This window comes from Saccopteryx bilineata, chromosome 7, assembly GCF_036850765.1.
Source record: "Saccopteryx bilineata isolate mSacBil1 chromosome 7, mSacBil1_pri_phased_curated, whole genome shotgun sequence".
NCBI lineage: Eukaryota > Metazoa > Chordata > Mammalia > Chiroptera > Emballonuridae > Saccopteryx > Saccopteryx bilineata.
In genome coordinates this window covers 84,434,481-84,459,075 of record NC_089496.1, presented here as the reverse complement: position 1 = coordinate 84,459,075, position 24,595 = coordinate 84,434,481, and the positions used below count along the sequence as shown (strand labels likewise).

Here is a 24,595-nt window from a genome sequence, read left to right as displayed (position 1 = left end):
TGACATACAGTAAAATACATAGTTATTGATTTTAACTTTAGAAATAGGGACTGAAGAAATATTTTGTAAGAAAAAATATGGGCCCTGGGCAATTGACTCAGCAGTAGAGCATTGGCCTGGTGTGTGGAAGTCCTGGGTTAGAATTCCGGTCAGGGCACAAAGGAGAAGTGATCATATGCTTCTCCACCTTTCTCTCTCCCCTTTCTCTCTCTCTCTCTCTCTCTCTCTCTCTCTCTCTCTCGCCCCCTCTCACAGCCAAGGCTTGATTTCAGCAAGTTGTTCACAGGTGCTGAGGATGGCACTATAGCCTAGCCTCAGGTGCCAAAAGTAGCTTGATTGCTAAACAACAGAGCAATGGCCCCAGAAGGGCAGAGCATGCCCCACAGGGGGCTTGCCAGGTGGATCTCCCAATTCAATTCCCAGTAAGGGCACACAGGAGAAGCCACCACCGGCTTCTTTCCTCCTCCCTCTCCCCCTTCTCTCCCTTTTACCCGCTCAGAGCCAGTGACTCAACTGGTTTGAGCATGGCCCCAGGCACTGAGGATAGCTTGGTTGGTCTGAGCTTGTGAGCTTCAGGCACTAAAAATAGCTTGGTACTTTAGGATTGGTCTAAGACAGGGGTTGCTGGATGGATCCTGCTCAGAGCGCATGCAGGAGTCTACCTCACTATCTCTCTTCCTCTAATCTTAAAAAAAAAAAAATTAAAAAGGAAAAAGAAGAAGAAGGAAGAAGAAGAAAGAAAAGAAAAAATCTAAGAGCCCTGGCCAGTGATGTATTGATAATAGACAGAGTACTGGCCCAAAGTGCTGGGGTCAGTGGCTCAATCTTGAAGTGGCCAGTTCAATCCCAAGGGTGCTGGCTCCACCACCCCTACCCCAAGGACACCGGTTTAAGTCCTGGTCAGGGCAGACATGAGAAGCAATCAATGGCACAACTAAGTGAAACAACTAGTTGATGCTTCTCTCTCTCTCTCTCTTTCTGCCTTCCCTATACTCAAAGAAAAGAAGTTTTTAAAAAGAAAAATATAAGCAACCAATAGGCAAAGACTTGATATTGCTAAGATGTCAGTAATATTCAAAATGATCTACAGATTTAATGTAACTCCTATCAAAATCCTAAGGACTTTTTTGCAGAAATTAAAAAAAAAAAAAAATCCAGCCTGACCGGGCGGTGGCACAGTGGAGTGTCGGACTGGGATGCGGAGGACCCAGGTTCGAGACCCCGAGGACGCCGGCTTGAGCACGGGCTCATCTGATTTGAGCAAAAATCTCACCAGCTTGAACCCAAGGTCGCTGGCTTAAGCAAGGGGTTGCTCGGTCTGCTGAGGGCCCACGGTCAAGGCACATATGAGAAGGCAATCAATGAATAACTAAGTTGTTGCAGCGCGCAATGAGAAACTAATTATTGATGCTTCTCGTCTCTCTCCGTTCCTGTCTGTCTGTCCCTGTCTATCCCTCTCTCTGTCTCTTTAAAAAAAAAACCAAAAAAACCCAAACAAACAAACAAAAAACACCCTAACATTCTTATGTAATCTTAAGGAGCCCCAAAGAACCAAAACAATCTTAAAAAAGACAAAGCTGGAGATGGCACAGTTCCTAATTTCAAAACTGATTACAAAACTACAGTAATCAAAACAATATGGTACTAGCATAAAGACAGACACATAGAAAATGGAAGAGAATACGCCTGACTGGTGGTGGAGCAATGGATAAAGCATCAACCCAGAATCCTGGGGTTGCTGGTTAGAAGTCCCAAGGTCGCTGGCTCCAAGTGCAGGGTGGTCACTGGCTTGAGCAGGGGACTCGTTCACATGATCACAAAGCTCACTATCTTGAGCCCAAAGGTCACTGACTTGAACAGGGGACAATGGCTTGGCTCTGGTCAAGGCACGTACAAGAATTAATCAACATATAACTAAAGTGAAAGCAACTACAATCTGATGCTTCTCACTGTCTCCTCCCTCTTTCAGAAGCAATCAATGAACTACTAAAGTGACACAACTATGAGTTGATGCTTATCATCTCTCTCCTTTCCTGTCTGTGTTTGTCTGTGTCCCTTGTTTAAAAATATATGTGTGTGTGCATGCACGCATGCGTATATATGTGTGAGAGAATCATGTTGTATACCTGAAATATATGTTAATCACATCTCGATTTAAAAAAAAGAAAAAATAATAACCCTAAAAATGCATTGCTGGACAAGGACATCTTATTAATTTTCTTGAAACTATCTTTTTGTTGCTGATGTAACTAGAGAAGTCCAAGGAGCAATTCAATTAAGAGGAGTACAGGCACTATAGCTTATTCGCCCCCTATTATTTTTTTAAACACTATCTTCATATCTGAGAATTCCTCACTGTTTTTGCCCTCAATGTGAACAAGTCAGTTAGTCATGGTCCTTACATGGGCACTCCTGCCTCATTTATTTCTGGCAAACTCTCTTAACTTCTACAGTTATCTTGACTGTATCCTAATTTCAATAGGAATCTTCCATCACTGTTCAGTAATCTCTTGTTGGTTCTCTTACAATCCCTCTGTCTTCTACTGTTCTCTCCTTTTAATAGCTTTAATTTCTTCTTTTCCTCCAGCTCTTTTTGCCCAAGAGTACAAATGTGTAAGTTTTCCCCTCTTTCTTAGAAAATCTTTACTTAGAGGAAGTACCCACTCTTTCTATGGTCCTATTTTCTTCATCATTCCTATCACTGATGACTTTTCCAACTAGCAGCCTATATCCATTTTTTAACTCCCACAACATCCTCTTACTCATTAACCCTGTCAGATCTAGAGTATGGCTCCCTTAACAGTATTCCAAAAAAGCTATTTTCTCAAAGCCCATCAAAGTATGTTTGGGGTACCTGCTCAACCCATTTAGGACCAATTTTAGGAAAAGGCATAGGTGTCATTAGCACAATGAACACAAAAACTCATCCCCCTACTCATCACACAGGATAGGGCTGGAAAGACAACAGATCCAAAATATGCAATTCATTTATTCTCATCTTACTTCCTAAAATAAAGGTCTTTCAATTATCAGTATTTTCCTGCTTTACCGCTTACTAAAGACTTTATCTGCTTTAATATTCCAATCACCATATTTATTCAGAAACCCTTCAAATATGTACTCATCTTAGATCTCTTATTTCAACTCAATTTTTACAACCCAAAATGTCTACTGGACAATTCCAATCAAATGTTCGCTGCCACCACAAACAGCTTCCAGCTAATAACGTCATTATTCTCACCATAAAAATCAGCCACAGATTTTCTCTTCTGACTTAACTTTTTAATTCATCCTGCTAAGCCACCCTAGCTTGGAAAGCCTAATGTCAGTCACTTCCCTCTCCCTTATTTATATATTTACATAATCACTGAGTTTTGATAATTCGTGATTCCAGATTCTCTAAGTATAGCCCTTCCTTACGCATCTTCACAGCCACAGCCCTGGCTCAGGCTCATTTTTCTGAAGCCTCCTAGGGGCACTCTCCCTTCTGGGAGTATGCTCATGGTCTCTTGGTTAACCCTAATCCCATAAAACTGAACAGAGAGCCTGACCTGCGGTGGCACGGTAGATAAAAGTGTCAACCTAGAATACTGAAGTCCTTGGTTCGAAACCTGGAGTTTGCCTAGTCAAGGCACATAAGGAAGCAACTATGAGTTACTCTCCCCCCTTATCTCTCTCTACTCTAAAATTAATAAAATCTTTCAAAAAAACTTATGAAAAAATAAAATTGAACAGAGTTAATCATCAATTTATAGAAGTCTGTTTTTACAGGGAAAAAATCCAAAGATTGGGAGTGTTAAAAAAAAAACAATACACAACTAAAAAAACTCCCATTTACTGGGATCTTAGACTGAGTACTGATTCACTGTCAACTGGTTTTCCTTAATCTTTTAAAATAATCTACATAAAAAGGCCTCTGGAGATATAATAAGGTTAGGTCTCACAATTTAGATTTCTACAATTAACTGAGAGATTAGTTCAAATTAATCATGTCCTAACTTGTATTCATTTAACTCTGCCCTGTATCTATTTAAACTTTATAAATAAATATCCTTTAAACATCTCATATTTTTTCTTCTTTCTCATTCCTAACAAACAAGAATTACACTGATACACTGTTCTTCCACCGTTTCTTTTATATAGTGGGTACTATGAATACTTACTGATTTGTGGTACTCTGGGATATATGTCAGACAAGTCTTATCAAGCAGTGTTGAATAAGCCCAAACTAACATATACAACACAAATACATGTTGTAGAATAAAATAATAACTAGATTTAACATCTGGTCTTACTATAAGCTTCCAATGTTCAAAAATACCAATATACTCACAAAACAAATTATGAGAGTAAATACGATAAACATGATAAACGAATGATAAATATAAAAAGGATCTATTTAATGATCCTGAGTTAGCTGGGCATTGAAGGATATCTATAATCTGGTTCTAATTCTGTCACTAGTTACACTTCTAAAAATAAATGCTCTGCTCCACCCAGGATGTGTCCCTATCATCTCTGCCTATCAAGACCTATGTATTCATCAAAAATGCAGTTTAAGTCCTAAATTCTATCTTCTCCTAATAGCTAGTCAATTATAAAACTTACAGTTTTATAACAAACTTTTTAAGAACATAAACACTTTGTATTTTGGTATAACATCATATCTACTATGATAATTAGTTACTAAAACAGCCTTTCTCTTTACAACAGCTATCTCTATTCTATCTCAGCTATACACAAGAGCCATACCATAGATCAATTCATCATTTAAATTAGTCCATTTTTAGGACTGACAGTAATTTTTTATTCTTCCTATCTTTCCAACACCCTCTCACCACTACTGAATTTGATTTTTACATTATGAACACAATCCTGCAATTAATGCCTCCTGAGATGGTTTTTAGTAGCTATAGAAAGAAATATAGATATATATGTATGTATCTTTAAGAGAACATACATACTTCCTAGCTCAGACAATTGAGCAAGCTTAGGAGCAATGATGCTCTAGAACCAATAAATACACTTAATGCCCAAATCTTGCTTTCTTGTACAAATTCTCCAAAATAAAGAAACTTAGGGTTCCTTGAAGAAATTCAAAGTTGGGACAGGAAAAGCAAAAATAAGCCTGGAACATTTCTCAGTGCCAAAAAATAAAGAAGAGCTTAAAAAAATTACAAAAACGTCAAGATAAGGTGCCAACCTGAAAGGGCTCTCAATAACCATATCCAGAACAATTTCAACTAAAAAAACAATGATTATAATGAATTAAGTTTATAGAATGAAATAAGAATCCATGAATCTATACTAGTTGATAAACACATAAATGGAAAAGAAAACTCTTATAGTAGAATTGCAACTAATAGAGGGAAAAAAAAAAGAAATAGAAAATCATCATTAATCATCATGACCACAGTCATAAGTTTTTCAAGCAAGATTCATTAATGGATGCTAAAATTACTGTATGATGGATGATAATCTAGTATGACAAGAAGAAGGTATTTATAAAATCTCAAAGTACCTCTATACAAAATACCTATTAAATATAATAGAAAGAACAAACAGAAACTTGATACCAGAGAAAATTGGCAGACACCACCTTAACAAATGATCAAAGTAAACATCACCACGTGCTTCCTGATACAGTGTACTAAGGATGACATAACATCAAAAATGTGTAACTTGATTGGACCTGGCCAGTTGGCTTAGCAGTAGAGCATTGGTCAGGCATGTGGAAGTCTCAGGTTCGAGTTCAATTTCCGGTCAGGGCACACAGGAGAAGCGCCCATCTGCTTCTCCACCCTTCCTCTTCCCCTTCTTCTCTCTCTTTCTCTTCCCCTCCCACAGCCAAGGCTCCCCTGTAGCAAAGTTGGCCCGGGCACTGAGGATGGCTCCATGGCCTCTGCCTCAGGCGCTAGAATGGCTCCCATCGCAATGGAACAATGGCCCAGAAGGGCAGAGCATCGTCCCCTGGTGGGCATGCCAGGTGGATCCCAGTTGGGCACATGCGGGAGTCTGTCTGACTGCCTCCCTGCTTCTAACTTCAGAAAATAAAAATGTATAATTTGTATTTAATAATGAGGAATCAGACAAACCTAAATTGAGGGGTATTCTATATATCATTTTTAAAACTTTTAACATAACACTATGAAAGGCAAAGAAAAACAGAACCCTTCCAGACTAATGGAGACTAAGGAGACATGACAACTAAGTACGAAGTGTGAACCAGACTGGATCCTGGATCAGAAAAATGGCATTACTGAGACAACTGGTGAATTTCAAAAGGTTTGCAGATAATAGTATGGCATCAACATTAATTTCTCATTTTTATAATTGTACTGCTGTTATATAAGATGTTAACATTTGGGAAATTTGGATAAAAGATATACAGGAATTATTTTTTTCAAGTGTTTTATAAGTTTAAAATTATTTTTTTTAATCTAAACAAAAAAGTATAAAAGCCCCATGAGTAAATATGCTTGGCACATGTAAACACTCAAAACAGCTATTTATTATCATTCTCTAGTATATTAAGCCTCCTGACTGCTTTGTCATTCATTTAGAAAATACTTACTGAGTGCTTACTGTGTGCTCAACAAACAGAAAAGGAAAGAAAAGAAGCAAGCAAGCAAGCCAGTCAAGCAGGCAGGCAAGAAGATACAAATTTACTAAGAGATTCCTAGCACAACTGAGTGTGTCCATTTCAAATTATACCCATGTCCATTTACACCAGGGGTTGGGAACCTATGGCTCGCGAGCCAGATGTGGCTCTTTTGATGGCTGCATCTGGCTTACAGACAAATCTTTAATAATAAAAAAATAATGTTGCCCTGGCCGGCTGGCTCAGCGGTAGAGCGTCGGCCTAGCGTGCAGAGGACCCGGGTTCGATTCCCGGCCAGGGCACACAGGAGAAGCGCCCATTTGCTTCTCCACCCCTCTGCCGCGCTTTCCTCTCTGTCTCTCTCTTCCCCTCCCGCAGCCAATGCTCCATTGGAGCAAAGATGGCCCGGGCGCTGGGGATGGCTCTGTGGCCTCTACCTCAGGCGCTAGAGTGGCTCTGGTCGCAACATGGCGACGCCCAGGATGGGCAAAGCATCGCCCCCTGGTGGGCAGAGCGTCGCCCCATGGTGGGCGTGCTGGGTGGATCCCAGTCGGGCGCATGCGGGAGTCTGTCTGACTGTCTCTCCCTGTTTCCAGCTTCAGAAAAAATGGAAAAAAAAAAAAGTTAAAAATATAAAACATTCTCATGTATTACAATCCATTCATTTCCTACTGCTCATATTCATCGTTGCGGGTGGCTGGAGCTAATCACAGCTGTCCTCGGGACAACACCAAATTTTTATTGGATAATGCATAACGTACACGGGTCGTTGTATGGCTCTCACGGAATTACATTTTAAAATATATGGCGTTCATGGCTCTCTCAGCCAAAAAGGTTCCCGACTCCTGGTTTACACTTTTATTCTCTCCCTCTTTCAAAATGAGTAACAACTTAATTCTTCCTCTCCACTCTCCATATTCCTGTTCCTATCTTTGTTATCAAAATGCATGTATTCTAAAACCATGAATCAAATCCCAGCTATGTGACCTAGCCCATAACTTCTTTATAAAACTGGGATGCCTTTAACCAACTTTATCGGGTTATTGTGAAAACTAAATCGGAACAAATACAAGTAACTGGCACATGGTAGATGCTCAAAAACTGTTAGTTGCCTTTCCCTTACAAGTTATACAGTTGACCCTTGAACAACACAGGGGTTAGGGGCAGTCAAAAATCCATGTATAAGTTTTTATTCCCTTAAAACTTAAGTTGTTCCTTGGTATCTGCAGGGGATTGGTTTCACAAACTCCCTCCCTCCCCGCCCCATTCAGGGTGCATACAAGAATCAACCAATAAATGTATGAATAAATAAGTGGAACAAATCAATGTTTCTCCTTCTCCCTTTCTCTTTCTCTAAAGGCAATAACTAAAAAACAGACAACAACAAAACAACTTATAAGTAGACCTATGCAACTCAAACCTGTGTTGTTCAAGGGTCAACGGTATTTTCTAACTGTTGTAGGATCTTGAGCTGTAGATCAACAACTACTTTTCTTCTTTTTTTTTTTTTTTTTTTGTATTTTTCTGAAGCTGGAAATGGGGAGGCAGTCAGACAGACTCCCGCATGTGCCCGACCAGGATCCACCCGGCATGCCCACCAGGGGGCGATGCTCTGCCCATCGGGGGCATCACTCTGTTGCGACCAGAGCCACTCTAGTGCCTGGGGCAGAGGCCATGGAGCCATCCCCAGCACCTGGGCCATCTTTTTGCTCCAATGGAGCCTCGGCTGCGGGAGGGGAAGAGAAAGAGAGGAAGAAGAGGGGGAGGAGTGGAGAAGCAGATGGGCGCCTCTCCTGTGTGCCCTGGCTGGGAATCGAACCCGGGACTTCTGCACGCCAGGCCGACGCTCTACCACTGAGCCAACCGGCCAGGGCCAACAACTACTTTCCTAATCCCTGTTCTATTTTCCAAAGAAACTACTTTATATTTTTCACCTACATATTTTAAGAAGTAAATATAAATATTTATTTTATTAGTTTTTACAGCTTTAGTATCCACTGACAGTTCAAATAACTAAAAAATATGCATAACTTCCCCCTTTCCTAAATATCAAACATTTCTATTTTTTTTATTCATTTTTAGAGAGGAAAGAGAGACAGACAGAGAGGGAGAGAGAGGAGAGAGAGAGAGAGAGAGAGAAGGGGGGAGGAGCTGGAAGCATCAACTCCCATATGTGCTTTGACCAGGCAAGCCCAGGGTTTCGAACCGACGACCTCAGCATTTCCAGGTCAACGCTTTATCCACTGTGCCACCACAGGTCAGGCTTCAAACATTTCTAACAACTTTTTCAAACATTATCTAGACTTTCTCACCATGCCGATCTCAAACTTGAGATTCCAACATCATGCTCTGCTGCCACCTATTGGCTATTACCATACTGCTCAGTTATTTCCTTCTTTTTTGGGACTCCTAACCCAGTTTTAAAGTGCAAGCCTTCAACCCCAGTGAAGTCTAGTCTTTCCCAGATGAGATTCTCCAAATGCCTGCAAAGAGCTACAGTACACTTTAATGCTAATACAACTAAAGATAAATACTTGACAATTTACATTTTTGAGGCTTTCTTTTTCTATTTTTCATTATACATGTTATGGCTGTCTATGAAAAAAATAAACACCAAGTACAGGTAGTGAAGTGTCTAATGAAGAAAAACAGCCTTGCAAGAACTAGATGTGTAGTCAAATGGAAATATTCTTTCTAACTAGAAAACCAACTAAAAATTGTAGAAACCACAAACAGTTTTAAATGCTATATGATTCCATGCCTTGCTATTTCTGTATTTTCTTTTAAAAATATTCATATAATATTTTACCCTCCTATAGAAGGGAAAACTCGATAGTATTACAAGAATATAGTACCCAACTATATTGAACATTAAAGGGCTTTCTGTCCAATCTTACCCTGAAAAAAGATGTCACTCCTACAAATTCAATAACTTGCTCAATAAATAGTCACAACAAATCAATTCTGCCAACACAAAAGCAAATATACATACACAAAGTTTAAAATGATGAACTTTAACTTCATTAGCAGTTGCTTAATGTTTTGGTCTTTTACAAACCACATTAAATTTCAGAACACTTTTCTCATTAACTCAATGAAAACAGACCACCATGAATAGTCACAACTTTTTCATGTAGTAAGCCAAGAAAAAAATGAACACAAAAAGAACAACAAAAAAAGAACATTAAGAAGTTCTTAAACTTGCTTTCAGATTTTAATGCAACTTGCCAACAATGGTAAACAGTGGTACAGTGGCTACACGCAGGGGCACAACATGGGTCACAGGCTTCAGAGATTGACATTGTAGTCAGCAATACAAGATCCACATGTAGAAAAGGATGAACAAATAAGGCAGTGTTAACTGACAAATAACTAATATAAATAATTACCACAACAGAATAAAGGGTTGAAACAGCAATATGAGCAAAAAGTATACCATTATAGGAAAGGGAGGGCTTAAGCTAAGAGTAAGAACAAAGGAATTTCAAGCTATTGAGAAATATGAGTATGCAATGCTGTAGTCCAAACAGTAAAAGCATGTTGTGTACTATGATCATTCAAATGATCAGACTGTTTAGCTGAAAAAAAAAATTATATAGGAAACTAGTGGGACAGCTTTAGAAAGAAATAAACTGAACTGTGGAGTGTTATCAAGTCACTGAGTGTTAGGCTGGTAAATCCAGAGGACAATGAAAGTCACTGGAAACTCAGTATAGGGAAACATTTCCATACTATTTGAGGTATGAGGGTCCAAGCAAGAAGTTTAACCTTGTAGCAGTGTTTAACAGACTGAAAAAAACTAAGAGACCAATCATGTTATTTAAGTAGTTCAGAAATCATGTAAAGGTCTGGACCAGTGGTCCCCAACCTTTTTTGGGCCATGGACCAGTTTAATGTCGGAAAAGATTTTCACGGACCAGCCTTTAGGGTGGGACGGATAAATGTATCACGTGACCGAGACAAGCGTCAAGAGTGAGTCTTAGACGGATGTAACAGAGGGAATCTGGTCGTTTTTAAAAAATAAAACATAGTTCAGACTTAAATATAAATAAGACGGAAATAATTTAAGTTATTTATTCTTTCTCTGCAGACTGGTACCAAATGGGCCACAGACTGGTAGCGGCCCAGGGGTTGGGGACCACTGGTCTGGACTAGTGATGAAAGTAAAAAAAAAAAAAAGGAGGGGGAAATGAAATTCAGTATGAGTGAACTGATAGATGATATATACAAGGCACAGAAAGGAATTAAAAATGTTTCCAAAGCTTTAAAACTGGGAATAGAAGTACCATGAAAAGAAACATAAAATAGAAAACCATTATTAATAAATTTTTCCAACTGAAATGTTTTTAAAGCAAAATTCTACTTATTTTATTTAACACAAAGCAATTAAAACACAAACCCAGCCCTGGCTAGTGGAAGTCCTGGGTTCGATTCCCAGTCAGGGCGCATAGGAGAAGCGACCATCTGCTTCTCCAGCCTTCCCCCTTCTCTTTCTTTTCTCTCTCTCTCTCTCTCCCTCTCTCCTCCCCCGCCCTTCCTGCGACCATGGTGCAGCCACTCAAATGAGCAAATCTGCCCTGGGCGCTGAGGATGGCTCTATGGCCTTACCTCAGGTGCTAAAACAGCTCTGTTGCTGAGCAACAAAGCAGTGGCCTCAAATTGGCAGAGCATCAGCCCCAGACAGGGGTTGCCAGGTGGATCACGGTCGGGGCTCATGCGGGAGTTTGCCTCTCTGCCTCTCACTTGATAAAAAATAAAATAAAAAATAAAAAACACAAACCCAAAGGTACAGCCAATTTCTGCAACTAAATATAAATATCATTCATGCTCAAATATTATGAAAATACATCTCGTACTAAAGCATAAACCAGGCCCTGGCCGGTTGGCTCAGTGGTAGAGCGTCGGCCTGGTGTGTAGGATTCCCGTTCGATTCCCAGCCAGGGCACACAGGAGAAGTGCCCATCTGCTTCTCCACCCCTCCCCCTCTCCTCCCTCTCTGTCTCTCTCTTCCCCTCCCGCAGCCAAGGCTCCACTGGAGCAAAGTTTGCCCGGGCACTGAGGATGGCTCTGGTTGCAACAGAACAACACCCCAGGTGGGCAGAGCATCGCCTCCTGGTGGGCATGCCAGATGGATCCCGGTCAGGCGCATGCAGGGGTCTGTCTGACTGCCTCCCCGTTTCCAGCTTCAGAAAAATACAAAAAAAAAAAAAAAAAAAAAGCATAAACCACAGTCTATAAAATCTATGTGAATTAGTAACTACTTGATCCAGATCCATATTGCTATTCTTTTTGTACAAATGATTCCCATTACTTGAATTACCTTATATTTCATATTTAAAATAAACAACAGTTTGATATCTAGTTAAGTATCCTGTTAAGTGAAGTATATAAATAAAAGCAATGCATGTTAAAATATTTCTCAATAGGCTAATTTAGACTAGAAATACTAAACTGCAAACTGAGTTACTATCAAATCCTTTCTAAATAAACACAAACTCATGCCTTCCTTTACCAACAAAATAATCACGTTTTAAAAAAATAAAAACTAGAAAATACCGTATTAGACAAGTTTCATGAGTTTCTTGATTACCTTTACTTTATCTCTTCTCAAGCAACAGAATAGACAATTTTCATCAAAAGTCCAATCAGAAATGCTTTCAGGTTCACAGTCTGCAAAAATAGTAGGAATAACAAATTAATAGTCACAAATGAGGATTTTTCAGAAAACAAAAGAAAATGTCAAAAATATTTTAACAGAAAATCCTTACTGAGTACTAGGCTCCCATTTGTCTTAAAAATCCTAACACAATAATTGCTCACTAGTTATTGATACATATATTTACATTATCAACTAAACACAGAAAGATGCTTACATGGATACAGCTTTAACCCATATAAACTGTGAATAAAAAGAACAGGACTGAAGCTTAAATCACCAAGGTATCATATGTCACCAGGAAGATTTTTAAATACCAAAAAAGGATTTTTAATACCTTTCAATAAACTGAGATCTTTTAATAATGCAGCTCCAAACAGCCCTTCAAGAATACTTTCAAACCCTGAAAAGATGGGAAAAAAAAATCCATGATTACAATATTCCCTACTGCAATTTAATATTAATCCGTTACATGAAATAATGATGGTGTTTTCTTCCAGTTCTCAAGGATCCCCACATTACTACTGATGAGATGCCAAGGAAGGAGTGTCAATGACAAATCTAAAAGTAGTATTTGCATCTTTGTCAAACATTAACATTCAATACAAATTCAGAGCACATTCAAGAACAATACAAAACAGACAATGCTAGAAATAACCAATGAAGGAATGGAAACTCACAGGTTCTCTTACCATCTTACAAAACCCCCAATATCTCATTCAAACTCCATTTTAAAAGGCACCTTTCCTAATAAAAGTCAAACTGCTTCAAAATTTCCACAACATTCTGAATTAATCAAAATAGCATGTTTCTAAATATCAACTGAGATAACTTTCAAACTAACAGTTTTGTTTTGTTTCTTTGAGCAAGAGAGAAACATTGAGCTGCTCCTGTACGTGCCCTGATGGAGGGAATCAAACTGGCAACCTATGAGCTCTAGCAGGACATTCCAAACAACACAGCTACCCGGCCAGGACTAAATTTTTTTTTTTAAAGGGACAGAGAAAGGAAGGAAGAGAGAGGGGATGGGAAAGGGAAGCATTCATTTGTTGTTCCATTCAGTCGTGCATTCACTAGTTACTTCCCATGTGCCCTGACCTGAGATCGAATCCACAACCTTGTGATTTCGGGATAATGCTCTTAACCAACTGAGCTAACTGGCGAGGGCCTCGCTAATAAGTTTTTGAAGAAAAATCCTGACTAAGAATATCTATATTATCATTATAAAAAAAGCTAATATATAGTATTTTAACAGAAAAAGACTTTTGTGATTATTTTACATTGCCACAATTAACTACTTACGGGTTCCTTTATAAAGTTATAACTCACTAATTATACACACAAATAAAATGAGAAAAAAAATCAAATATACCTGTACCTGTATCATCTTGTACTAGTATAAAGTAGAAAATGAAACAACAAAAATAGTTTTTGATTCATTTCATCAAATACTGCTGATCAGCCTGACAAGGCGGTGGCGCAGTGGACAGAATGTCAGCCTGGGATGGTGAGGACCCAGGTTCGAAACCCCAAGGTCACTGCTTAAGTGCAGGCTCACCAGCTTGAGTGTGAAATCATAGACATGATTCCATGGTGCCTGGCTTGGCCCAAAGGTCACTAGCTTGAGTCCAAGGTTGCTGTCCTGAGCAAGGGGTCACTCACTCTGCCAGAACACCCTAGTCAAGGTACATAATAGAAAATAATCAATGAACAACTAAGACGATGCAATGAAGAACTAATGCTTCTCATCTCCCTTCCTGTCTCTCTCTTGCTCTCTCACAGAAAAAAAAAAAATTGCTGATCAACACAATGAAAAACAAAAAATATCTTTGCTACCTGACCAGCGGTGGCACAGTGGATAGAACATTGACCTGGCACACTGAAGTCTCAGGTTCAAAACCCCAAGGTTCACTGCTTGAGCACGGGTTTCCCAGCTTCAGCGTGGGATCATAAACATGACCCCATGGTTGCTCACTAGAGCCCAAGGTCACCTTGAGCAAGAGATCACTGACTCAGATGGAGCCCCCTGGTTAAGGCATGTATGAGAGTCAATCAATGAACAACTAAAAGTGCTGCAACTACAAGTTGATTCTTCCCATCTCTCTCCCTTCCTGTCTCAAAGATAATATATATCTTTGCCATCTTGTTTTCTCTATGGGTTATTAAGAAGATAAGGAGGGAAAAAAGGAAATAAATCAGCTTTATTCAACATGACAAATAATAGATTAGAGCAGTGGTTCCCCAACTATGTGTCATGTACCCCATTGGAAGCTCAAATGGTGACAAGGGGTACATGAATCCATATGTAGTTTAAGCATGACCTCCAGAAAGAATTAGTAAGTCTTCTGTATTCAACATACATAAAACTTTTCAAATGCATATAAACATTATTATAATTAAGAAAAAATATCGGTAGGATATAAAACTAAAACTCATGGACACATAAAAATGAAGTGGTTACCCAGGGAGAGTGGAGTAGGGGACAGGGAAGGAAAGAGGGACAAACATCCCATGCCTGACCAGGCAGTGGTGCAGTGGATACAGCATCAGCCTGGGATGCTGAGAACCCAGTTTTGAAACCCAGAGGCTACTGGCTTGAGCGTAGGCTTACCAGCTAGAATGCGGGTAGTCAGCTTGAGTGTGGGATCATAGGCATAACCCCATGGTCGCTGGCTTGAGCAAGGGTCACTGGCTCAGCTGGAGCCCTCCCTCCCCTGGCCAAGGCACATATGAGAAAGCAATCAATGAACATCTAAGGTGCCACAACTATGAGTAAATGTTTCTTATCTCTCTCCCTTCCTGTCTGTCTGTCTCTCTCTCTTGCTAAGAAACAAACAAAAAAACATATCCCACATAGGTGGGATATAAAACTGAGACTCATGAACACAGCATTTTAATTAAAAAAATATATATATATATAAAGTGTTACTGAATTCCTAGTAGTTAGGGGCACTATGTATTTTGTCACATAATCTACTCACCCAAGCATTTATAATTTTTAATTGTTAAAAAGTGCTCTTATGTTCAAAAGAGAATGAAACATGCATTTAAAATACTATAAAGACCTGGCTGAGTAGCTCAGCTGGTTAGTGTCATCTTGACATGCCTAGGCTGTGGGTTTGATCCCTGGTCAGGGCCCACACAACAACCAATGAATACATACGGAACAACAAATCAATGTTTCCTCTCTCTCTTTCTCAAAATTAATTTTAAGAAATTTTTAAATAAAATACCATAACCAAGTGGATACATGAGGTACATGCAGGCAGCATTTCCTTACTGCAAATTCAATCACCATAAAAGGTTTGGAAGGTAAGGGGTCAGATAAGATGGTCCCTGGAAACAGTATTTCATCTGATTTTAAGAATAACATAATTTTAGGGATTTCATTGTCATTATTAAGCCATAAGTTTCTTTTTTTTTAAATATTTTCTTTATTGAGTTTTTAGAGAGAGAAAGGGGCAGAGGTGAGAAGTGGGAAGCATCAACTCTTCTCCTGTACGTGCCTTGACCGACAAGCTCAAGGTTTCAAATCAGCGACCTCAGCATTCCAGGTCAATGTTTTTTATCCACTGGGTGACCACAGGTCAGGCTAAGCCATATTTTCAATAGAATAATCACTAGAATTTGTATTATCTATACTGTAGTTAGAGAGTTTATTTTTCTACACTATTTTCTAGACACAATATTTTCCACTTATTATTAAGGAGCAACTGTTTTTAATTCTCCTTAGTTCTTCCCATCAAAATTATTATGAGAACATTAGCAAGATCAAATGACTCATTTAAGAAAACGGGGGCCTAACCAGGCAGTGGTGCAGTGTACAGAGCGTCAGAATGGGATGCAGAGGACCCAGGTTTGAAACCCCAGGTCACCAGAATGAGCGCAGGGTTGCTGGCTTGGGCGTGGGATTCTAGACATGACCTCATGGTCGCTGGTGTGAGCCCAAAGGTCGCTGGCTTGAGCCCAAGGTCACTGGCTTAAGCAAGGGGTCACTTGCTTTGCTGGAGCCCCCCAGTCAAGGCACATATGAGAAAGCAATTAATGAACAAAGGTGCCGCAACAAAGAATTGATGCTTCTCATCTCTCTCCCTTCTTGTCTGTCTGTCCTTATCTGTACCTCTCTGTCTCTGTCACAAGAAAGAAAGAAAAAAAAAGAAAAAGGGAAGCAGCTATGCCTGCTTAGTATTTGCCTACTATAAAATTAAAACATCTTCTACTAAATTACACTGGCCTTTCTCCCCCACACTTGCTAATAACTCTTGCTAATGTTCTTGTTTCATAGGAAGAAAGGAGAAAGGGTTGCGTTAGGGGTTTTGAGGGTGGGGAGGTGGGGTAGGTAAGAGAATTGCTAAATATTGTCTACCTCTGAAATCTAGATATTCTCAACACTAGCCTTTAAAAAAATCCCACAGGCTGCCTCCAAATCTAAAGTCCTTCTATTGTCAAAAAGGAATTGACTTTACAAATACTGCAATTATCATGAAAGTACCCAAGTACATACTGCAAATAGCTAAAGGAGATTACAGGTGGTTCTTATCCTGAAGAGCAAATCAAATATGCTTTCACCTGGGTTTATAAGAAATAATAAATTACAAACTTGCATGCTATATGTACAAGCTCTTGAAAATGAAAAATGTAAATACTCAGAAATACTACTGAGAAATAGACAAAAACAAATAAAAGCTTTGAAAAACAAAATTTTAAAAATTATAAAGGAGAACAGAACCTGAAATAATAAAAACTTTATCAATAACACACAGACAGTAATAGTAACCAAATCACAGATCAAAAAGCAATGAAAGGGAAAGAGCAAAATGAAACCAAAAAAAAATCTGGTCATAAATGTAAAAGATTTAACCACAACTAATTTTGATCAAAATACTAACTGTAAACAAGTTGCTCTTCTTTTGCTCATATCTGCAACAACTCATTAAACCTCACCAATGTTATTGATTTGACACTGTAAAGCCCTATTTTGCTACCTTCTGTTAACTGAATTTAATGCCACTCAGTTTTATTAATATTAAATATTGAATTTAGCAGTTTCATAGCAACAAAGAATGTCTCATGTGCTTGACATTAACAAAAGGCAAATAGGGAAGAACAAATGTATTCAAAATTTATACCATGATCTCATAGAAAAACTATGAAGATCAATAACAAAATGCCATGGAAAATTAAATAAATACTGAAAAAGACAATGATGTCATTATGTTCAATCACTACAGCTTAAGAAGCACCTTTATGTAACATTATTACATATAAAGAAATATTGGTAATTTTACTGGACATGACCCCTTTCCAAGAATTCCCATCTAACTAACATTACAACTGTTTTCAAAGCTGGTTTCCACTCTTTTCTCGCTGCAACCTGCACTGTCTTCAGACTGTATTCCTAAAACATTGCCTTATATAATACTACCATCTGTTCAGAAAAATTCTGTTTAAAAAACAAATCCGAAATTCCTAAAGCCATCGATCAAAGCGGCTTATAATTTAACCCCAACCAAACTGTTAGCAAGCAGTCTTATTTCACAGAATCTTTCTACTCATTTTCACAGCTCCAGTCAGGTTGATGTTCTAATGCATTCAGTTACCACTTCCCTTCTGTCTCCTAATATTTTCGCAAGCCTTTCCATCTCACTTCTGTCCCCCAGAATTATATTCTTCAAGGCACTCTTCAATTTGTTCAAAACTACATATTCACTACTCAACGTACATTAACTCAGAGCCTGTCTTCCAATCAGGGCCAGGTGCTGACACTGAGCACGCAGTGGCAAGACCATACGGTGCCTGCCCTCATGGAACTTTGGTTTCCAGTTTTCTCAGAATTCACATATCACTTCCCCCTTTTAAATAAATTTCAACTGAATTATGTTTTCTGTCATGTGTAAAACAGTCTATCCAAGTAGTTCATAAAATAATATTTGTTATAAGCTATCTAAACTTTTATTTTTTCTTTTCATACATTACATCTTCTCTCATTAAGGAGATTTAATGCTCCAGAAAGGATGGGAAAATCTTCTGTTTCCCACCATGTTTCTCTTATACTAATGCTCTACATGCCTAATCTTGAGCTTCTGATTTAATCAGAAAGCTCTCAAAAACAAAAAACAGGTTGCCGGTTCAAAACCCTGGGCTTGCCTGGTCAAGGCACATATGGGAGTTGATGCTTCCTGCTCCTCCCCCCTTCTCTCTCTCTCTCTCTCTCTCTCTCTTTCTCACTCTCTCTCCCCTCTCTATAATGAATGAATAAAACAATCTCAAAAACAAAAAACAGAGGATTAAAATTCCCTCTTCAATCTAAATCAGAATGTCTTCCCCATTTCTAACTAAAGGGGGAAAGGCCAATCATGAAAAGGAACAGGATAGGTACATACCAAATACAGAGCTAACTAAGGAATACAGACTATACTTTTGAAATAAAGTATTATGGAATAAAAAAATGGTTACTAGGTCTTGGGAACCTCCCCTCTGAGATAACCAGCACAGAGATGAGCAATTTGAGAGACAAAGAGGTGAAGAAAAACTGGGAGCATAATCAGAAAATTAGCAATTTTTTATATCAAGGTCTCTTGGTTATCTTGTAAAAGTTGATGCTTGATATAAAAGAGCTCAGTCTTCAATCAGAGTATTATTATCTTATAAAATATCAGTTCAAAGGTGCTTGCTTATTAGGGTATCTAATGTCCTAATAGATAAAGAGGCCATTGAGAGTATCTAGAGGTCTTTGCTTTTAAAATCCAAGGGTGTAGCCTGACCTGTGGTGGCGCAGTGGGATAAAGCGTCGACCTGGAACACTGAGGTTGCCAGTTTGAAACCTTGGGCTTGCCTGGTCAAGGCACATATGGGAGTTGATGCTTCCTGCTCCTCCCCCTTCTCTCTCTCTCTCTCTCTCTCTCCTCCCTCTCTCTAAAAATCAATAAATAAAATATTTTTTAAAAATTAAAAAAAAAATTCCAAGGGTGTATTACTTTCCAACATTACACTGAAGTCAAAGTGAATCCCAAAATGGAATTAAAAAGCACCAGATTTTATAATCTTTCACAGTCTATCCAAGATAGTATAAGGCAATTAATCAATCACTCTTCATTAATGTTCCAGCTATCTCAGTGTGTCATACAACTAAAGAAATCTGGCTGACCTGTGGTGGCGCAGTGGGATAAAGCGTTGACCTGGAACACTGAGATCCCCGGTTCGAAACCTTGGGCTTGCCTGGTCAAGGCACATATGGGAGTTGATGCTTCCTGCTCCTCCCCCTTCTCTCTCTCTCTCACTCCTCTCTCTCTAAAAAATCAATAAATAAAATTAAAAAAATTAAAAAAAATCTGGATGAACTTCTATAGGTAATGAACAAAACCCAGGCTCCTCTTCTCATTACTTTAGGCAATTCACCCCACTACTGGACAGTTCCATTCAGTAAGAGCTCTTCCTCTCTGAGCATCTGCTCCTGGCCTATGCACTTTGAGGAGCCCATTTGCTGGCCAACTTACCACCCTCAGAATAACTCAGTCCAAGAACTGATGAAAAAATCCTGACTGGACATACTAAAGAGAAACAATAATTTAATTTTAAATAATGGCCTAAATTGAAATGGAATTAAAGAAAAAATACTAGAACTTAAAAAAAGTTATAAATAGTATTTCTACTGAGACCAGGGAAGAATAGCATTTTTCAAAAAAGAGCAAGCTGCAGTTGGAGAGGTCAGTTGGTTAGAGTATCATCCCAAAGCTAAGGGGCTGCTGGTTCCATCCCTAGTCAGGGCAAATACAGGAACAGATCAATGTTCCTGTGTCTGTCTCCTTCCTTTCCTCTCTCTAGAATCAATAAAAGAAACATAAAGAAAAGAAAAAAAAGAGCAAGATGCTCTGAAAAAGAGGAAAAAAAATTGGAGGGAGGGAGTTGAGAAAAAACTGCCAAAATAACCAAATAGAGGTACTGAATAGAAAAATATACAACTAATTAGTGATTTAGAAGACAAACTTAAGAAATGTCTTCATAATTTATGATGAATCTGAAGACACAGGAAACATAAGAAAAAGATTAGAGATGAGGAAGTAGCCATGACATTCAATATCAATAAAATAGGACTTCCAAAACAAGGCAAAGAATATCAATAAAAGAAATTTAATTTTTTTAAAAATAGGTGGAGAGGAAAAATAGTAGAACTTCCTAAATGTTGAATACTGTTTTTTTGTCTTTTCTTTTTAAGTTGGAAACGGGGAGGCAGTCAGACAGACTCCTGCATGTGCCCGACAGGGATCCACCTGGCATGCCCACCAGGGTGCGATGCTCTGCCCATCTGGGGCACCGCTCTGTTGCAACCAGAGCCAGTCTAGCGCCTGAAGCAGAGGCCATAGAGCCATCCCCAGCGCCCGGGCCAACCTTGCTCCAATGGAGCCCTGGCTGCGGGAGGGGAAGAGAGAGACAGAGAGGAAGGAGAGGGGGAGGGGTGGAGAAGCAGATGGGCGCTTCTCCTGTGTGCCCTGGCTGGGAATTGAAGCCGGGACTCCTGCATGCCAGGCCCACGCTCTACTACTGAGTCAACCGGCCAGGGCATGAATACTGTTTTGAGTCTTTATTATCTACTGGGCTCTAAGAAGTACTGGGACAGAATACTCAGAGGGAAAAGCACATACATGTAGAACTCTCGTGGTAAAATAACTGAATTTCAAGAATAAAAGTTTAAAAGCTCAAGATAAGGGGAATTTTTACTTAAAATAAGAGAAAAGAAATTTATACTAAAAGTCATTTATTTCATCATTAAAAATAATGCCAAAGCCAATGGAACTATGTTTATAAAATTCTGAGGGTTAGAAAAAACAACTTTTTATAGCCCATCTATTACTCACAGACTTGGGTAAAAGAAATTACTGGATATGCTTTGGGGTAAGTTAAAGTTGTTCAGTTAAATAAAAAGTGAATCAGAACAAAGACACCCCCCACCAAGGGGAAAATACTACACACACACACACACACACAGAATGGTAAGCAATATACCAATAAAACTATTAGTGAAGTATAGTTATTGCTAATATTGAGATTCAGTTTAATATAACAGATAAGAATTCTTTAAATAGATGAACACAAAATAATTTTTAAAAAAGTAATGATTCAAGAATAACATCCTAAATTATTACACCAAAACCTTAGGTGAAGAAGAGTAAAATAAGCTTAAGTAAAATGTTAAATTAAGGTCAAATGTGTTTGTGGGGTGAGAGAACAATCTGTAATACTCATTAATTTTTAATGTTGTTAAGAAAATGTAGGCTTAAAATAAATTTACTTAAAATGTATATAGAAAGAGACTTCCCTGGCCTCCATGTCCCTGGGACCAGGGAACCTTGTCAGGTGGAAATCACCCTGTACTCAATAAAGCCTTTTGTTATTCCACACTTCGTGGCTACGGCCCCTTCCTTCCTTCTCAGCGGGGAAAAATACCTTACATTTTGGTGCCGAAAATCCGGGAGGAGTTGAAGTCTGCAAGGATCGCTCCTCTCCCATTCCCTTCCGAGAAAGAACCAGGACTTCCAACCTTCCACCCACTTTGGCGCACGCACGGTGCGGTAAGTCCCCTGCCTCCAAACTCCCCTCAGTTCTTTCTGCCGAGACTCCCTGTCTGAAACCACAGCTGCATCAGGGACCTCTTTCCGTTCCATTCAGGGTGCATGTGTACCCATGGAGACGTGCCGAGCACATCCACTTTACTTAACCGAGCACATCCACTTTACTTAACCGTCCGGTGGCCAGAGATTGAGTTGTGGGATGCCAATTCTCATTTCTGATCACTCCAAGAAGTGAGGGCGGCCGTGGGGCACAGGAATCTAAACCTAATCCAAAACACACTCCTGGAATTGCCTTATCCAAAATCTCTCCCTCCCTAAAGAAGAAAAAACTGTTCTTCTCCACTGTGGCCAGGCCACAGAACCCACTGAATTAGCCTCCTGGAGGGACTTTTGGTTTTAACACCCTTACCAAATTTAACTATCACCAAAAGAACTGGGAAATGGTTGGAGATCCCTTACATTCAGGGCTTCTAGTTATTCGCGCTCTTGTCCTAAACTCTGTGCCGCCTGTTCTACCATGCAGGCCCTTTTTTTGGCCAGAGAAACCTCACCTAAAACCTCCACTCCAAATCTTTCCTCCTTCACCCGACCCCAACTCTCTTCCCCTTTTGCCTGACCCCCAGAAGCACCCCTCTCTCAAGACCCCTCTCTGGTCCCTCTGCGGAACTCTTTTGCTCGGGTCTCTTCCCTTTGAGAGCCCCCTCCCCTCCCTTCGCAGAATAAAATTTAAAAATATATATATATGGAAAGCTGCAGAGTTTCTAAATCACCAGAGGACATAACAGTAAAAAAGGTCAACTATGTAAAGTAAATAAAATTTAAAAACTAAACAAGATGTAAGTATACTAAATAGGACACACACAAAAAATATCAGAAATACCAAATAATTACATATTAACTGACTGAATTAACTAAGTGAAAAAAAAAACTGTCAGGGCAAAACAAAATACAGTTTATAGAAGTGACACAGATATATTGAAATTGTAGAAGCAGGCAAATATATGAGATCATGTAGAAAATGAAAGAAAAAAAGAACAATAAATTAGGTGTCAGTAACACTATCAAAGAAAAATTCAAAGATAAAAGCATAAAACAAAATGATAATTTTTCTTTTACTAAAGGGGTAATAATCTATTTCATGAGTGGAATGGACCTATAATCTTTTTTTAAAATATAACATTTCTGTTTGGATTTGGCATCTGACCTCCTAGAAAAAGATGTGATGTATTCCCTCTTTTTCTATTTTCTGGAAGAGGTGACAGAAAATTGAGAAGCTCTCTTCTTTAAAAGTGGGATGAATACCCCATTTAGGGTTATTTTCTTTGAGAGAAGAGTTTTAACTTAAATTTATTTACTATTTATAGAACTCAAACTTTTTTATTCCTTACTGAGTTGGTTTTTGGCATGTTATTATTTTTAAATTTCAAATCTATTGGTATATGGTTGTTGATAGTACTTTTCCTTACCTTTTTAAAATTGTGGTAAAATATACATAATAAAATATACCATTTTAAGAGTACCTTTAAAAATGCTATTTACATCATACTATCCAGCTCCAGAACTTTTTTCATCTTGCAAAACTGGAACTGTATAACCATTAGACAACAATTCTCTATTCTCCCCCACCCAGCCCTGCCAAACACCGTATTCTACTTTTTTGTCTCTATGGATGTGACTGCTCTAAGTACATCTTAAGTAGAATCATACAGTATTTGTCATTTTGTGACTGGATTATTTCACTTAGCATGATGTGCTCAAGGTTTATCAATGGTATAGCATAGGGGTCCCCAAACTACAGCCCCAACGCCATTTATCTGGCCCCCGCCGCACTTCTGGAAGGGGCACCTCTTTCATTGGTGGTGAGAGGAGCACAGGACACAGGATGCACGTGTCACAGCTCCGGAAGCCCGTCATATCACTTGTTACGGCTAGCAATGACAAATATGGAACCAGACATTGACCATCTCATTAGACAAAAGCAGGCCCCTAGTTCCCACTGAAATACTGGTCAGTTTGTTGATTTAAATTTACTTGTTCTTTACTTTAAATATTTGTTTCCGTTTTGTTTTTTTACTTTAAAATAAGATATGTGCAGTGTGCATAGGAATTTGTTCATAGTTTTTTATAGTCCGGCCCTCCAATGGTCTGAGGGACAGTGAACTGGCCCCATGTAAAAAGTTTGGGGACCCCTGGTAGAGCATGTGATATCCTTCTTTTTTAAGGCTGAATAATACTCCATGAAAGCATACATCACATTCTGTTTATCCATGCATTCATGATAAGACACTTGGGCTGCTTCCACTTTCTGGCTATTGTAAATAATGCTGTTGTATCTTCCTTTTTTTTTAATTAAAAAAATATATTTATTTTACAGAGGAGAGAGAGAGAAAGGGGAGAGAAGCAGGAAGCATCAACTCCCATATGTGCCTTGATCAGGCAAGCCCAGGGTTTTGAACCAGTGACCTCAGTGTTCCAGGTTGATGCTTTATCCATTGCGCCACCACCGGTCAGGCTGTATCTTTTCATATCCAAACTAACCATCCAAAGTCAAACCTTTATCTAAATTCTTTACCTTTTAAATCTCATCTTTACTTGTAGTTAATAGTCTTCATTTTGGTAGTATTATCTATTTTTTTATCCCTTGATCAATCTTACTTGATTTGTTTTCTTAAATTTTATTTTTCCCCAAAAAATTCACTTTTGACCTTTTTATGATCTTCTCAATCATAACTTTGTTTTCTGGTTCATTAATTGCCACTCTAATTTTCA

At 38.8% G+C, this 24,595-nt stretch overlaps 1 protein-coding gene across 15 annotated transcripts in view; it reads right to left on the bottom strand.

The window, feature by feature from the left end:
* LCOR (ligand dependent nuclear receptor corepressor) overlaps window positions 1-24,595 on the bottom strand; it is a 144,356-nt gene that overhangs the window by 59,755 nt on the left and 60,006 nt on the right. For 10 of the 15 annotated variants that reach the window (XM_066238730.1, XM_066238727.1, XM_066238732.1 and 7 more), the window contains 2 exons: window positions 12,595-12,660; window positions 12,192-12,271 (listed from right to left, as the gene is read on the bottom strand). The exons of 1 other annotated variant lie outside the window; for it this stretch is intronic. In XM_066238730.1, coding sequence (XP_066094827.1) covers window positions 12,192-12,271; window positions 12,595-12,660 — 146 coding nt within the window. Of the gene's footprint in view, window positions 1-12,191; window positions 12,272-12,594; window positions 12,661-19,404; window positions 19,480-24,595 lie in introns of those variants that run through there. 4 more of the 15 variants (XM_066238734.1, XM_066238728.1, XM_066238739.1 and 1 more) reach the window with 2 other exon arrangements.